The 16760-nt window shown below is 33.6% G+C and overlaps 2 protein-coding genes across 2 annotated transcripts; one reads left to right on the top strand and one right to left on the bottom strand.

Moving 5' to 3' along the window:
• The first annotated feature begins 5932 nt into the window (after positions 1–5932).
• Positions 5933–8410, top strand: LOC100248357 (putative receptor protein kinase ZmPK1). The gene has a single exon (XM_002282089.4). It carries the CDS (start codon positions 5933–5935, stop codon positions 8324–8326), a length of 2394 nt encoding a protein of 797 aa, XP_002282125.1. The 3' UTR covers positions 8327–8410.
• A 356-nt stretch (positions 8411–8766) lies between these two features.
• Positions 8767–14292, bottom strand: LOC100244936 (exonuclease V, chloroplastic). The gene is made up of 7 exons (XM_002284882.5): positions 13534–14292; positions 12393–12497; positions 11200–11321; positions 10323–10472; positions 10084–10237; positions 9743–9819; positions 8767–9395 (listed from the first exon to the last, which is right to left on the bottom strand). The coding sequence occupies exons 1-7, from the start codon at positions 14071–14073 to the stop codon at positions 9182–9184; spliced, it is 1362 nt and encodes a 453-aa protein (XP_002284918.2). The 5' UTR covers positions 14074–14292; the 3' UTR covers positions 8767–9181.
• Positions 14293–16760: the final 2468 nt, after the last annotated feature.

Below are 16760 nucleotides of genomic sequence, written 5' to 3'. Positions count from 1 at the left end.
GAACATAAAAATTTGAATTTGAAACCTATGAAAAATTACCCAACTCAACAACCAGTTGTAATTTCTCTAATCTAAAACTTTTCTTCTATCTGATTTGGGAACATTTCTCTCTCTCTCTCTTGGTTTCATCATCCATATGATCCTAAGACCCATCTAAAAATTCCTAAAAATTGTCTTATTTGAGAGAAAAAAACCATTAATCCAAAACTCCAACCTGCATGTTTATTTCTTGTCCACATAAATGTGCAATGAAATGGAGCATTCCATCCTAAGAACGTCCGGTTAAAAGACGACTTCAAGAGGCGCATTTGTGATTGTAAATTTACTACAACAACACGTATCGGAACGGAAAGCTAGAATCCAAAATATTAGCTTTGTGAACAGGATATCTCTTCCTGTCATTGAGTCGTATTTTGCCCTAACCCCAAACCGAAATCTGAAGGTAAATAATTTTCATTTATTGTTCTTTAGTTCTTTTGTTCTTTTTTTTTTTTTTAAATTGAGCACATCAACGATTTTGGAGTTGTTGGTGGACTTGAACTTTTATGTTGGGAACCATATTATTCGTAAATAACCATATGACCTACAAGTTGTATTGAATTCAGATGGAACTTACAACATATCCGATTGCAAGTCGCATTGTTATTTTGGGGACTGTATCTTGGGTACTACCTTAATAGTCCTTATGTACCATTTTAATTTACCTTATGTACTACTTTAACCAATCTTAGGTACTACATTAGTTAAAGTTGGGTACTACCTATCCGAAGTCTCAGACCTTAAAGCCCAGACATTACTTGTTATATTTTTAATTTTGTAGTTAATAATCACTATTATTATCCTAAAATGTGGTATACATGTGTGAATTATACACGTTTTATACTATCTTTTGCAATAGTCATTACTTGATTTATTATCAAAAATTAACCAACAACAATTATGTCATCAAATGACGAACATACAAACATACTATGTAGTGTTTGTGGGTCACAGACATGGAGTATACAATTCTTAGGTTGAATGTCAAAAGAATGTGCTCCTTCATAAGGGGAGTGTTTACAAAGCATATACTTCTAGAGAGGAAGTTGTCCGAGCTTGGGTGTTCTATGCACCAAGATGGAAGAGAAGTGATGAATGTTCATCAACTGGCAAATCAAAGTTTGAACATGCAGTTGATGATCAACATTTCTTATAAAATATTTCATATACATATGTAATCAGTTTCTTTGTTGGCTTCTTTGTAGCATGTATTTTGCTTATTGTAATATCTAGTTTAACATAGGTTGTGAAAATGTGTTATGAATATCAATGTCTAGTAATGTATTTCTCGTAGTGTTCATAGGTACTATGTGACTATTATTATCAACTTTGTTAAATTGAAAATGATGACTCAAACGTTTAGAGCATAAGACAATTTGTTTGTTAAAGCTCACAACATAACACAATTTGAGAATTTTTGACACATCATAAGCTTTGGAATAAATTTTAGTTGAGATGTAAAGCTAAAAACTATATCTAGGCAAATTAAATTTTAGCATATTTCAAATTTAAATTAAAGCTAATATGTACAAATTTTGTCAATATAAGCCAAAATAAATTTCTAATTATTTAAATTATGTTTTTTTGTTTATAGAAATTATATTTGGATAATGTAAAAATAATGTAATTAAAAATTATAAAAAGAGATAAGAAGAGCTAAGAAATTTTCTTCATCTATAATTTAATCATGGACAATAAAATTATAGGAATTCTTTTTTCTTTATTATTTTTGTGCAAATTTTTTCAAAACCTTTATAAAAAAAACCCTTTATTGGGAACTTAAATAATGAAAAAACAATTTTATTGACTTATTTTCCCTAAAAGAAACTATACATTTATACAATACACAAATTCTCATATCATTCTTCATCTTCTTAAAAAAATTATTAAACATATTTTCTAAGTAAAAATACTATTTTCTATTTTAAATAATAAGAACTATTATTTAAACAATTTGCATACAAATCCTAAGTTTTCTTTCTTAAAAAAAAAAAAAAAGTGGCTTATGTTTTGTTCTTGATGATTCTAATGTGTCATTTGTCTTGGGTGCACAATGGGTTTGGTTGTCATTTCCATTTCATATTTCAACCTTCCAAGCATTCTCTAAGGTATCTACTCCTACATTCCAGACATTCTCCAAAACATCTTCTTGTACACCCTGCATTTTTCTAATTCGTAAAAAGTTGTTCTCTTTGTTTGATCATCCATGAAAATGTCTTAAAAAAAGAAAATTAAATTTTAAAAATTTTTATAGGACAATGGGAATAAAATAAAATAATAAAATAATATTTTCCTTCCTCATCCTATCCTCAATATTTTTTTTCACCTTTCTCCATAGAGACCATACTAACATTCATCTAAAAATGCTACAAAAAACATAATTGAGTCATCTTGTCTTGAAGAAAGAAAACATAAAAAAGATACAGAACAACCAAAAAGGTCTTCATTCAGGCTTCTCATCCCACTTGCTCTTATTGTGTGTATTTGTCTCATGTATCATCTTTTCCAATTGTATCATTGTAGCTGATATGAGTTGCTTGGTACAAAAATTATCATTAAAAATATGATTCTAATGATGTGTGCGGTTCTCAAAAAAAATTTCCTCAACAATTCCCCACAAATAACTATCCCTATAAACATAAAAAATTAAGATATATAAAAAAGAAATCCCAAATATTCTAAATCACAGGGTCGTGAACAACAGAAAACAACCATTCTCATTTCCAAAATTCACTCCCTCTGAAAATTTCTTTGAAGCAAAACAAATTTTCCTTCTATTTCATTCATGCCAAAATGAATCAAAATACAACAAATCCCAAAATATAAGACCTTCAGTTCCAATATTTTCTCAACAGCCAAATGAATCCTTAAATGGAAAACTCACCTATGATTGATTAATCCAAAACAAGAGGAAGTTCCACTTTGTTTTCCAAAAACCTTAAAAAAATTCCACCTTTAATAAAGAAATATGAAGATATGGTCAACTTTGGCTTTGTTGAAGGTTTTCGGAAGATGACTATCGAGTTTGGATAGTTAGCTCATGAAGAGAGACACACTAGGGTTAGACCAAAATGAGATGAAGAAGGCTTTGGGAATATGGTTGATAACTTTAAGTTTCAGATTTTGGTGTTTATTAAATTGCACACCTTCCTGTTGACATGGACATTGGTAGCTATTAACAGGGAGACATTAAAGGGAAATTTTGGAAATGCATATGTAAATAGTATATCGTGCATGAGAAATATAATATTTTCCCGTTAACAAGGAAATCTCATATTTCACTTATGTAAGATTCCAAAATCATATATTTTCCTAATCATAGACTGGAAACACAAGTTTTCCAAGAAGATAGATAGAGTGGGAGAAAATTAAATGAAGGAAGAGTAAAAATGAAAGAAAGTAAGAGAAATGAGGAGAGAGACATAAGGTTTTGGATGGCTTAAGAAAAAGACGATGAGAGTAAAAAAAAATTCCTTCACATTAAATTTTATTTGAAAAAATAAAATAAAATAATAGGTAAGGTTAATGATATTTTTATTGGGAATGCTTAAAATTTGTCTTTGATAAGTGGAACGTAAAAGATCAAATGTACTCAGGTCTTTTGATTTTAAAATAGATCTTTATCATGTTTTCTTCTTTATTTTTCGTGGAGATGCTAAAATTTTCTCAAGATGATTTGGTGAGTAGGATGTGAACTAGGGAGGAAAGGATTATTTTCTAAATCTACCTCTTAATTCAAATATAAGATATAAGACGAATAACTTTTTTGTTTCTCGTTGGTTGGGTTTCTTACAAGATTTCATACTTTTTCAAAAAAAAAAATTCTTTTTTTTGGGGTTGGTAGCCGTATAGATCTAATCTTGGAACCATCAACTTTTTCTTTGTCCCAAATTTGAAGCTAACCTTGGAACCATCATTTTTTACTCTTCTCATGTTCCTTTTCTTTGTCCCAAATTTGAAGTTTTTAACTTTTTGTTAAACACATTTTATTCCTTTCTAATCAAATTATTGGATCGGATAAGTTTACTTGTTATTAAAAGAGAAGTACGAGAGAGAGAGAGAGAGAGAGAGAGAGAGAGAGAGAGAGAGAGAGAGAGAGATGTATTGCATAATTCTTCTATTAATTTAGGCTATGAGGTCCAAGTCCTAACAAAATAAAAATAGGGTATTCAAATTATCAAATTTCAACCAACCTCCATGATGTATTTAAAAATTTTAAACTATATGTCACAAACTCCTCAATCCATTGTTCACTTGAGTTTTATATTGAAGCTTGAAGCTTCTGGAAGCATTTACATATCTTTTCAAATGAATGGGAGATAATGGGACATTTACACATCTTCAAGAATGGCTAAAGAGATAATGGGACATCTACAATGTTTTTTTTAAAAAAAAAATTAAAAATATTTTTTCAATTTTATTAAACACTTAATCTTTCTTATAATATTGAAAAATCACTTATAATATTTTTTTTTTAAAAAAAAAAAACACTTGATAGATAATTCTTTTAAAAACACTTCTAAAAAAAACAATAAACACTATCAAACTTATTCTAAGTTTTTTAGAAAGAACTATAAGTAATTTTTAAATTTTTTAAAAGTATTTTGAATTTTGTTGGATTTTCCTTCAAAAACTCTTTTTATACTAGAAGTATTCCCAAAAACTACTACCAAATAGACTCTAGATCACATTAGGTTTTTTTAATCTATTTCTTAAAATAAAATTACAAATAATAACAATAATAATAAAAAGAGTTATACCATGATTATAATTTAGAGTCTATTATGCTTAAAAAAGAAAAAGTGGGATAACAATTATAAGGTAGTTTTTGTAATTGACCCGATTAGGAAATGGTTAGGCTATGTTTAGTTTTTGAAAATTTTGAGGGAAAGAAAATAAAGAAGAAAAAAAGTAGAAAGAAAGAAAATAAAAAAATAAATTAAACATCAATAAATTATTTTTATACCCTTTTTCACACTCAATTCACTTATTTTCCCCAATTCTATAAAGATTAAATAATTTTAAAATGAGTAAATTTCTAATTAATTTTAATTATATTTGATTTTTTTTTCTATTTTTTATAGTCAAATCAAACATGAGAAAACCCTTTTTTTTTTAACATTTTTTCTCCTTCCTCATACTTTTTCAGGAACCAAACATATTTATTAAAAACAGATAATAATTTTCATGTCACAATGCAATGAGTTTGGGCAACCATAGAAATATGAGACTTTAATGCTGATTCAAAGAATAATATTTGAACTTACCAATCATATTTCATTTTTAAAATAATGGAAATAAAGATGTTGGGAAGCATGAATGTTGACTAAGAGGCCAATAAATAAGCCACCAAATGGTTTTCATGACAGCCATTAGGAGCCTAAATTTATTGAGGCTATGACCTAAGCAGATACACAAGTAGGCCAAGAACCAAGCCACAAAATGGGCTTGGCACAAACAAACAAGCAATACCATTGACCTGAATCCAGGGCTCCAACATGGACTTACAAATTTGAAATTCTAGTTGTCCTAAATCCACTGATGATTGAATGAATTAAAAACAGAGCAATTAGTTTTCATGTCGTCATCAAAGGCAGAAAGTTTGGGCAACCACAAAAAAAATATACATCTGACTTGAGCGCTGATTTAGATAATAATATTTGAAGCTGGGTTGCACCACTCAAATTTCATTTTTCCAAGTATGAATGGAGAGCCACAGGCGTATTTGTATGCGGCTTATGACTTATGACCATGGAAATTTGTTTGAGAGAGAAGCCTAATTAAGTATTGAATGATCTGCAATTCAAATTGAATTCTGCATATTCAAAAAGGCCCTACTGAAATTCAGATTGTTCTATCTTTCTAGGTGTAAACCTTGGCCCAAAGACCCACCATGGAAGCTCTGCGTTTGCTTTTTCTCTTCCTGCTTGGACCTACAGTGGCTTTGGCACTAACCCATAAGCTGCCAAGCTTGAAGCCTGGACTCTCCTTATCTGTTGAGAAAGAAGGGCAGTTGCTGGTTTCACCAGAAGGGTCGTTCTCTAGTGGGTTCTACAGGGTGGGCACCAACGTCTACTGCTATGCAATCTGGTTCACTAATTCTGCTGAAAAGACTGTGGTTTGGATGGCCAACAGAGACCGGCCGGTTAACGGGAAAGGGTCCAGACTCACTCTCCACAGAAACGGCAACCTGGTATTGACTGATGCGGATGGTTCGATCGTATGGTCCACAGACACATTCTCAGATGGAGAGGTGGAAGTTCAGCTTCTTGAAACTGGAAATTTGGTGCTCATCAACCAGGCAAAGGAGGTCATCTGGGAGAGTTTTGATTTCCCCACTGACACTCTCCTTCCAACACAGCCGCTTACCAGAAACACAAGCCTGGTCTCTATGAGGAGTCGAGATACATTTTCGTCTGGATTTTATAGGTTCCAATTTGACGACAATAACTTATTAAATCTTGTTTATGATGGGCCTGTAGTTTCGAGTGTCTACTGGCCTTTAACCGTCTTCTTTAGCCGCAGAACACCCTATAATAGTACCAAAATTGCAGCTCTAAACAACATGGGAAGGTTCAGATCCAGTGACAATCTGAAGTTCAATGCCTCTGACTATGGGGTTGGTCCGAAAAGGCGCCTAACGTTAGATTATGATGGAATCCTGAGACTGTACAGCCTAGATGAATTGACAGGGATATGGGAAATAGCATGGTTGCCTAGTGGTGTGGATGCTTGCCTGGTTCATGGGTTGTGTGGCGAGTATGGTGTTTGCAGGTACAATCCACTGCCTTCTTGTGCTTGCCCTGATGGTTTCGACCGCAACGATCCCTCAGACTGGACTAAAGGCTGCTCCCCCTCCTTCAATATGAGTTGTGCTCCAGCTGAATTGGGTTTCATGGAGCTTCTCCACACAGATTACTTTGGATATGACTTGAACAGCTACAATATTGGTATCAGTTTGGAAGCGTGTAAGAATGCCTGCTTGAATGATTGCACATGCAAGGGTTTTGGATATGCACTGGATGGACAAGGACAGTGTTACCCAAAAAGATATCTCCTTAATGGATATCATATGCCCGACACCGCCATGATCATGCACATAAAGGTTCCAAAAGGAATCATGGCCTCTCAGGCCGGAGGAGAAAAGCTCAGAACCTATGATCAGCTCAACTGTTCTACCCCAGAAATTGTTCTTCGCAATATAAATGCTGGTGCGGAAAATCCCAATAAAAACTGGTATATGAAATATCTGATTTCATTCGCGGGTTCTGTTGCAGTCATTGAAATAGTTTTCATTGGTTTAGGGTGGTGGTTTGTTTTCAGAAAGCGCATTCGTGAGGAACTGGTGAATATGGGATACATAGTCCTAGCCATGGGCTTCAAACACTTCACTTTTGGAGAACTGAAGAGGGCAACTAGGAACTTCAGAGAAGAGATTGGAAGGGGGGGCTTTGGGACAGTCTACAAAGGGGTTCTAGATGATAAGAGAATCGTTGCAGTCAAGAGACTGGAAGGGATAATTCTGCAGGGAGACTCAGAATTCTGGGCGGAGGTGAGCATCATAGGGAAGATCAATCACAGGAACTTGGTCAAAATGTGGGGCTTCTGCGCCGAGAATGACGACAAGCTTCTGGTCTACGAGTACCTGGAGAATGGTTCCTTGGATAAAATCCTATTCTCAGCTGATTCGGCAATGAGATTGGGCTGGGAGCAGAGATATAACATAGCCATAGGGACAGCAAAGGGTCTGTCTTATTTACATGAAGAGTGCCTGGAGTGGGTTCTCCACTGTGATGTGAAACCTCAGAACATACTACTAGATGATCATCTAGAACCCAAGGTGACAGACTTTGGCCTGTCAAAGCTTTTTAAAGACACAAACGATATGGGGTTTTCCAGAGTGAGGGGCACTAGAGGGTACCTGGCTCCAGAGTGGATGATAAACCTAAGAATCAACGCAAAGGCAGATGTGTACAGCTATGGAGTTGTCCTGCTGGAACTGCTGACCGGAAAGAGGGCTTCTGGCTTCAATTTGGCTACCGCAGAAGGGAGTGGGCACAACCAGATGGTACAATGGTTTAGGCTGAAGATCCAAGAACAAGAGCTTGAAGAAGTGATTGATCCTAGACTGGAAAAGAGATGCCACAAAAAGGAGGTTCAGAGAATGGTAAGGGTTGCTTTGCTGTGTGTGGAAGACGATCGAGATACAAGGCCAGCCATGAGTAAGGTGGTGGAGCTTCTAGTTGGAGAGGAGGAGTTGGTGCCAAATGAGGAGATGACGGATTGAATTCTAAGGTCAATATTTCAGCTTAGGTTTTTCTATCTTCTCTAATTTTGTTTTTTCAATGTAAAATAAATATGTTCTTGTATTTTTTGTTTTTCTTCTTAATTTATAACCAAAAATATATCCTGAGTTTGCAATTTTAAATGATGTAAAAAGAAAAAAAAAATAGTGCTTCCAAGTGATAAAAGACCCACTGACCACAATAGTATCACATCCTAGTATCCTGCTCCATAAATCAAAAATTGATACAAAGCAGTAATCTGGTATTTGCCTTTTCAGGTCTTCAGAAGTCTTTTGCCTGCACCTAAACTTAAAAACTACATTAACAATCTTCACTTAATAGGATGCAGTGATTATCAAACTTAAAAGCTAAACTCTTAAAGCTGATTGAAAAAATAAAAATAAAAATGCAACAGCACAACTCCTGCAGCAGATGAATTCTGTTTTGGGAAATAAAGGCAATATTTTCCTTGTGTTTTCTAGCAATTTGGCTTTCAGAATCTTCTAAATACAGAAGTTCCAATCTTTGAAAACAACAGATACAATTACTTAAAAATGAACAATTAACTAACAATAACTCCTGGTTTACAGTTCCATTTTCACAAGAGGGAATCATCAGTCTACAAATTTATTCTTACAACGATGAATTCATTGCCCCAGAGAAGAGGCATGTTATACATAACCAATACATAATCAGACTGCAACCCAGAAGACCAACTCAGCATTGTCTTCTTCAAATGAATGCAGAGAAGCTTGTATAAAAATTATTGCTTCTTTGCAGGGAGGCTGCAAGTTGAGGTCGTTATCATTATTGAGGAGAAAAATACTAATCAAATGAGAGGGTATCTGTTCCTTTCTCTAGCTTGACGTACAGTCTGCGTTGATCTTTGCAGGACAAACGGAACTAAACTTACAATGCCGGCATTTCCAATGCTCTTCCACTGGGGTGTAATTGGCTTCTCTTTCCCCCAGCCAGAACTCAAGACAACACCGAATTTGTCTATTGGCCCAATCAGAATCATACATAAACCGATCTTCACCGAGCAGTGAATGATCTTCTTGGTATTCGTATCTGCACCAGAGCAACCAAAGACAAGTCTGGGTCAACAATCTTAATGAGGGCTGCAAAAGGATGTAGCCAAATTTCTACATGTTTGTGGAACTAGTGAGCGAATCTAATGTTCTACGGATTGAACAAACCAGAGTCTAGGCCTGATTCAATCCAAAAGTTGAAAAATTATACAAACAGATGAAATCCATCCCAATGAAAAGAGCCAACCATTTCCAATTTTCTAAAACAATTTATTTATGTGCCCTCTGGAGTTGAGGAGTCTTCCTGATTGAGATGATGCAGATCAAATTGAGGCAACTATGAAGATTTCTCCCGTTAGAAATAAGAACAAGAATTTCCGTACTCACCTCAACAGTAGCTGGTCGTCAGCAGGGGGAAGCATACAACACATATTACTAAAGTATCTCAATAAGTCATCAAGGGTCTGCAATGCCAAAATGAGATGATTAAGTATCAAGAAACAAATAACTGAATAAGGTTTTGATCATGACTCAGTATTGTTCCCATAGAATTATGAATCATTATCCACACCATCTATTTGGAATATAGCCATTTGGAAGAACCATTGAAGAATATAACATCTCAAATACAAGTAAAATGGTGCTAGCCTCATGACTAATGCACTGGAATATTCCCATCAATTTCGACACAAAAATAATTGAACTTCTGGCTGGAAGCAGTTTTTTACCTCTGCAGGAAAACCAGAGTTAACAGTGTTCTCTCTGATTTCTTCAGATAAGATATAATGGGGATTTAAAGCAAAAAAATCATAAAATTGTCTGGAAGGGAAGCTATTGGCTGCTAAACTGTCCCACAGACGCTTGTAGCACATCAATTGAAGCCTGCCATAACATAAGATCAGGATGAATTAGCTAACAATTCCTCATGTCAACAAAATTGAAATAGAAACCATAAGAATGAGCATACCTTCCATTTCTCTGTTGCGGTTCAGCAGGAGATCTAGCTTGAGCACGAGTTTTTGTTTCTACTAGTATTGGGTTTCTGTTCGCTTCTGTTTCTGGCATTCGAATTTCATCAATTACACCCACCATCCATACACCTTCCACAAAGCCTATTCTAATGGCATACAGAAGTAAGTATATCAGAGAATATAAAATGTTTTTAACATCAAAGTCCCAAAGCTGATTGGGGTTAGAATCAACCTGTGAAAGTAAAACCACCAAAAAAAAAAGACCGAAAAGACCAATATATAAATTTGAGTTCCCATGCATAATCTCACTCATTTTGTTAAGAGGTAAGGTGATCCACTTTTACGCTCTCTAAAACGATTCGTCTGCCAATGATTTTAACAGTCCCAAAATTTTCCTTTTGTAAACGTCCATTGAATTAGGACAAGAATTACTATACTGATATTCAACATCTATCTGGCTACATTTTAAATTTCACTTTGTTTGAGATCAGTGCAATCATATCCAAGCATATGATCTTCAAGGTCAAGCCAGATAGCTATTGCTTGTTTTAAAAATATCTCATAGCCTTTCATGCCCTGGAAAGAGAACCAGCCACTCAGGGTTTCTGACACAATAGACTAATAATGCAGATAACCCAACATCCTATTGAAATTCCAGATGGCTATACTCATCCGACTCTTTTCCAGCATGGATCCTATATTGAAGACAAAGTAACTTATCACTGGATATAGCCCAAGCCCCTTGACAGCCTACAAAACTTATGGTCAACCAGTTACTATAGACAAATATCTTCAGCATATGCAAAGAAAAGCTATATGAAAGTGGAGCCAGAAATATAGAAATCAAACAGAACCATGACCAGTCCAACTCACAATGGTAACTCGCGTGTTAGTCCTTCAAATAATAACTGATTTGCACCCACTATGAAGTTTATGAACTTCAAAGCCAATACATCCTCAAGTGTTCCAACACGAACTTTTACTTTTTTTACAACCTGCCCATAAATAAAATCAGGAAAGTAAGCATAAAGAGCAAAGAAGGTGACCGACAGAAACAAGATATTGGGTTGCATGCACTGTAAATTCACAAAGATTAAACAAATAATTATACAATTCTCTAATATATATATATATATATATATATATATAATCATCCAAGTATATAGCATTAGATGTCATAAAACAACTTCACAAAGTCAGATAAACTGCAATATAATAACTAAATCTACTACACATGCAAGAATGCGAAAGGACATGTTTTGAATTTGAGCAACGCTGTTACTGAAGCAAGGCTTAAAAATCTAGAGATAAATTATTCTAGATGATATAATTACATTTCTACTGCTTGAATCAATTAAGGAACTCCTCAGTTCCTTCTAGAATTCTTTGTTGGCCACACTGCTGTGAATAGAAAAAAATTATGATCTAACCACATTATAATTTCTTCATGACTTGTCTTCTATAACTGTAGGCCCCTTAACCTTGTTTAACTTTGTGGATTGGTTAGGTTCGTGTTAAGGGCTGGTGAGGGTTTTTCCCTTTTGTTTTTTCTGTTTTTAGGTGGCAATTGTATACTCCCTGTATGCTCTGGGTCGCCTTTCAAGCTCCCTTTATCTAATATATCCTTGTGTGTTTATCTATCAAAAAAAAAAAAATTCTTCATGACTTGAACCAGTAAAACAAGCACTACATCTTTCCATTTCAGACATCCGATGATGCTGATCTGTTTTAAAATAGCTATAATTTATTTACTCAAATCCAATTCTGCACAACCATACAGTGGCTTTGTAGATTTCCATTCTACTTGGCTGAGAGTGACTTAATTTCCCACAAGAAAATTAATCTCCCATAATGTGACTTAAAAAAATCTACTTCATGAGCACAAACAACTTTATCCACATGAGTGAAGGGGAAGGAAACTCTAATGCAAGTTACAAAGATGATCAAGTGTTCAGAACAAATTTCATGATTGCAGAGCCAGAGAGAAGAAACTCAAGCAGCAATAATAAGATGGATGGTCACACGTCTAAAAGAAATTTGATGAAATCTGGAGTTCAAAAGTATACCTCTTCTTCAAGTTTTGCATGACGGACAATACCCGCTTTCATAGCCTTAGTGATTTCTGGCTTCCTGAGGAGTAGAAGAAACTCCATTTGTTTTTCACACCATTCCTATTGTTAGCAAGAAAAGAGGATCACAGTAAGATCAATTTCTTCCAATTTCCTTCAGTTGAAATTTGCAAAGACAAAACCTAGCAAACCTTTCATCAAAACCCATAGAGGGAAAAACATTACACTTTAATTTCCAAGTACACCTTGTGAACTGATAAAATAATGCAGGGAACAATGTAAAATGGAAGCTAGAATTTGATGAGAACTATTGAGTTTAGAATTCACAATTGATCTAAAGTATAGACTCATATTTTCAAGTTAATGTTTGAAGCAATTCCTAAATGACAACAATTAGACTAATTTGTAATCCCAATTAGGTTCAGTAGTTCAAAATCTTTAGGCTATGTTTGGTTCCAGGAAAATGTATGGGAAAACATGAGGAAAAGAAAATACAGAGGGAAAGTAGTAAAAAAGAAAGAGCGGAGGAAAATAAAAAATATATTTAAAATCAATAAATTATTTCTATATACTACTTCAAACTCATTTCACTAATTTTAACTCTTTTATTTTTAACTGTATTTTATTTTCTTTGATATTTAGAAAATCATTTTACTAGCATTTTTTGCAGGGAACCAAACACAACCTTAGAGATTGCAACCTCAAATTTAGGAGGCTTAATTTACATCACCTTGTAACAAGGATTAGGTTTAAAAGGTAAATTTGAAATACAGTTAGTGAATCAAGGTGCTCATAAAAGGAATGCCAAACCCACACCTAGCTGTGCACCCAAATCAACTTCACAAAATGCCCATCTATTTATACTTCACAAAATCCCAGGTTATAAACACAGCTCAATCCCGTTGCCAAAAAATTAGAATCACGATCTCCATTTCCCAGTGAACAGCAGAAAAACATAAACAAGCAAGTCAATGTACAAGAAAATGTGAATTTCCTTTCTACACCCAAAATCAAAATCAATAAATTTTCGAAACCTTTCAACAGAAACAAAACATCGAATATCTTAGACATGCAAAGTTGCAAACTCATCCCCCAAAATTAAAGAAAAGTAAACAAACAAACAAAAAAAAATCCGTACCGTGCCGGTAATATCAGTGACGGACAACCCTTTCTTCCTCCGAAACCGATGCAGCAGCGACTCTCTCACCCCAATCTTCTTCTGGGTGCTCCTCAACACGCCCGAATCCTCAATATCACGGATGGGACTTGTGTCCGTACAATCGGAGAGTCTCCGCTTGGAGAGTCGAGCGATGGAGCCAATGGAGCGAGCATTTCTGTGCAAAAGAGGAGAAAAGGACGAAGAAGAAGCAGCAGCAGTGAAGGAGATTGCAGGAATTGTAGAGGAAGAGAGAGAGGAACGAGCGGCGGTTAAGGCGGCTTCGATGAGAGCCATTTCTTCATCGGTCACGATCTCGACTGGGATATCGGGGACGTTAATAGCTGAGTCGGCGTTTGACTCGGTCATCTCTGCCTGAGTTTGCGGAGATTTTAAACCGTTGAGGAGGTAGCTGTGTAAAAAACTAAAACTACAAGGAAACAAATAAAAATTGATACAAATTTGTGGACATGAAAGAAGAGTCCACATGATACAATACAGCTTTACTTCCCGTGGAAGCATCAAGCAAGGTGCCTTTTGCTTTATTGGCTCAACTTCCGAAAGCAGAAAAGGACTGGGATGTTATCCATCACACTCCTCCATTTTGGAAATGTTTTTGTAAATTATTTGGATTTTAAATTTAGAAATTTCGAACACCTTTTTACCACTTTTTATAGATTTTCATTTCTCAGACTTAGCACACTTGTGGAAGTATTCACAATTTTGAAATCAGTTATTCAATGTTTTGTAAATCTCACATTGTTTTGAAAACTTGAAATATATTTTGAATATTGGATCAAAAGAGTTATTGGTACAATTTCATCGGTTTCTTATTGTAATAGAGTTTGATGACCCGAATTTTATTTGGTGACTCGAAAAACTCGCAATGCAACATATGTGGTGAAGCTATATGAGATTTTTTGGATAATCTGATCTCATAACCCACCATTGATCTCGTTGTTGAGGGTGTGGGACTTGCTCCTACGAAATGGACCTACCTGCTTTATTTAATACTCATCAAATATTCTTATTCTGTTTTTTTATTATTGTCTATCATCGTTTTTCGTATTAAACCTTCATAAATATATAATTTATATTTTATTAAAATTAAAAATAATGATAAGAAATTAAATATATATATATATATATATAATATTTAAATATGAAGATATATTTGAGGGAAAAGGAAAATTATAATATTTAATTTAATTATATATGTATGTATTTTGTTATTTTAAAATTTTTAAAATTATTATATATAATTAATTTATATTATTTTCATTATCATTAATAATTATTATAAAAATAAACATAGATGTGAATATTTATATTCGGTTAAATGTTTTATATAATTAAAAGAAGTATATAGAAATATTTACCAAATCATATAACGAAATGGCTAAGTAGCTCACATCATCTTCGGTTTATTTTATTAGGCCATAGGTCCCAAGTAAATTTATGCCGTTCAAAGTTCATATATCCCATAAGGGAAAATTACAAAGTAGATGTGATGGTGGCCCTATATCATTCAAAGTTCTCTTTTATCGTAGCAAAAACTTATCCCGCAACGGAAAATTATAAAGCAAATGTGATTTTGGGCTTTGGAGAGAAGGAGGTTCTACTAGTTGATTGGAAAGCCCAATAAGGTTTTGGTGAAACAAAGGTTGAACGGTTCATATGAGTGAAACAAAGGTTGAACAGTTCATATGAAACCAGACGAAGCTTGGAGAGGAGCTTAGGTCAATTGATTAGAAAGCCCCATAAGGTTTTAGTCAAATAAGAATTGATCGATTCGTATGAAATTGGACAATTGGTTTGACGGTAATCCAATCCTTGAATAGTTCATTTCACTAGATTGGATCGGAGAAGCCATCAGTCAATAGTAGGATTGATTGGCCCAATCCAATTTTCAAAACATTGATATTGTTTATGTTATGTTTTGAAAATAACTTTTATTTAATATCTTATTTTAATGATTCTATATATTTATATATTTATTTTGAAAGCAATTAAAAATGTTTTGTGAAAACATGGTAATAATGATTGTTTTAAAAATAGTCTTCTATTTTTTTGAATGAAAGAAAACAAAAAAGTAAATTTAGCTATCACAAAACCTAATGTTTATTTAGAATATTCTTTATAAAATAAAATATTTTTAAAGAACATCTTTTACAAAGCATATATCATAGTGCGCCTTGGAGGGAATGAGCTTAGGCCAATTGATTAGATGGCCCAATAAGATTTTAGTCAAACAAGGGTTCACCGTTTCATATGAAATTGAACCAACCTTAGGAAAGGAGCTTGGGCTAGTTGATTGGAAAGCCCAATAAAGCTTTCGTCAAATAAGGGTTGATTGGTTCATATGAAATCGGGCGAACATTAGAAGGAAGAAGCTTGAACGAGTTGATTGGAAAGCTCAATAAGATTTTGGTCAAACAAAGATTGATCAATTCATATGAAATCAAACGGTCTATATGGTTTAACATTCTGATTCAAGTGGTTTAACAATGATCCAATCCTCGAATAGTTCATTCCACCAAATTTGATCGAAGAAGTTGTCTGTCAATAGTTGGAATGGCCAGTTTGATTTGGCTTTCAAAATATTGACATTTTTTATATTCTTAGATATGTTTCAAAAACAATTTTTATTTAATCTTTTATTTTAATCATTCTCTATATTTATATAATTATTTTGAAAACAATAAAAAATGTTTTGCGAAAACACCAAAACCCTATATAGTGACTGTTTACTAAAATAGTTTTCTAATTTTTGGAATAAAAAAAAAAAAGAAAAAAGTTAATTAGGCTACCACAAAATATAATGTTTTTTGGAATGTCTTTTATAAAATAAAATATTTTTAGAGAATATATTTTACAAAATAAAATCTTTTACCACAAAATCACTTTTTAAAAATGAGATTTTTAGTATGATCACAATTTATAAATTTATTAAAATTATTTTAAAATAATTAAAAACGGCTTTATGAAAATTTTGAAAAAACGATCTCATAAGAAGGAAATCATTTTTTCAAAAAATGATTTCAATGTAATTTTCATAAGACTACATTTTAAAAGGAAAAAGAAAAAGGGTTTACGAAGTGAAATCCTCCTCTCAAAAGAGGATCATGGTAGGGCACCAAAAGGAGTTGTACAAACCCAAGAATCCACATTCTAAATATGTGAACCAATCCAAACTACTCAATTAAAGA

Source organism: Vitis vinifera, chromosome 6 (genome assembly GCF_030704535.1).
Source record: "Vitis vinifera cultivar Pinot Noir 40024 chromosome 6, ASM3070453v1".
Classification (NCBI taxonomy): Eukaryota; Viridiplantae; Streptophyta; class Magnoliopsida; order Vitales; family Vitaceae; genus Vitis; species Vitis vinifera.
Note: the sequence above shows the minus strand (reverse complement) of the source record. Positions and strands in the feature narration are given on the sequence as shown.

What these genes read in the sequence shown, in the direction of transcription:
- LOC100248357 (XM_002282089.4), top strand. Translation starts at nt 5,933, where the DNA reads ATGGAAGCTCTGCGTTTGCTTTTTCTCTTCCTGCTTGGACCTACAGTG.
- LOC100244936 (XM_002284882.5), bottom strand. Translation starts at nt 14,073, where the DNA reads ATGCTTCCACGGGAAGTAAAGCTGTATTGTATCATGTGGACTCTTCTT. An exon ending in TCACTGATATTACCGGCACG is followed by an intron (nt 12,498 to 13,533) that starts GTACGGATTTTT and finishes TGCTAACAATAG; the next exon opens with GAATGGTGTGAAAAACAAAT. An exon ending in ACTCTGGTTTTCCTGCAGAG is followed by an intron (nt 9,820 to 10,083) that starts GTAAAAAACTGC and finishes TTGGCATTGCAG; the next exon opens with ACCCTTGATGACTTATTGAG.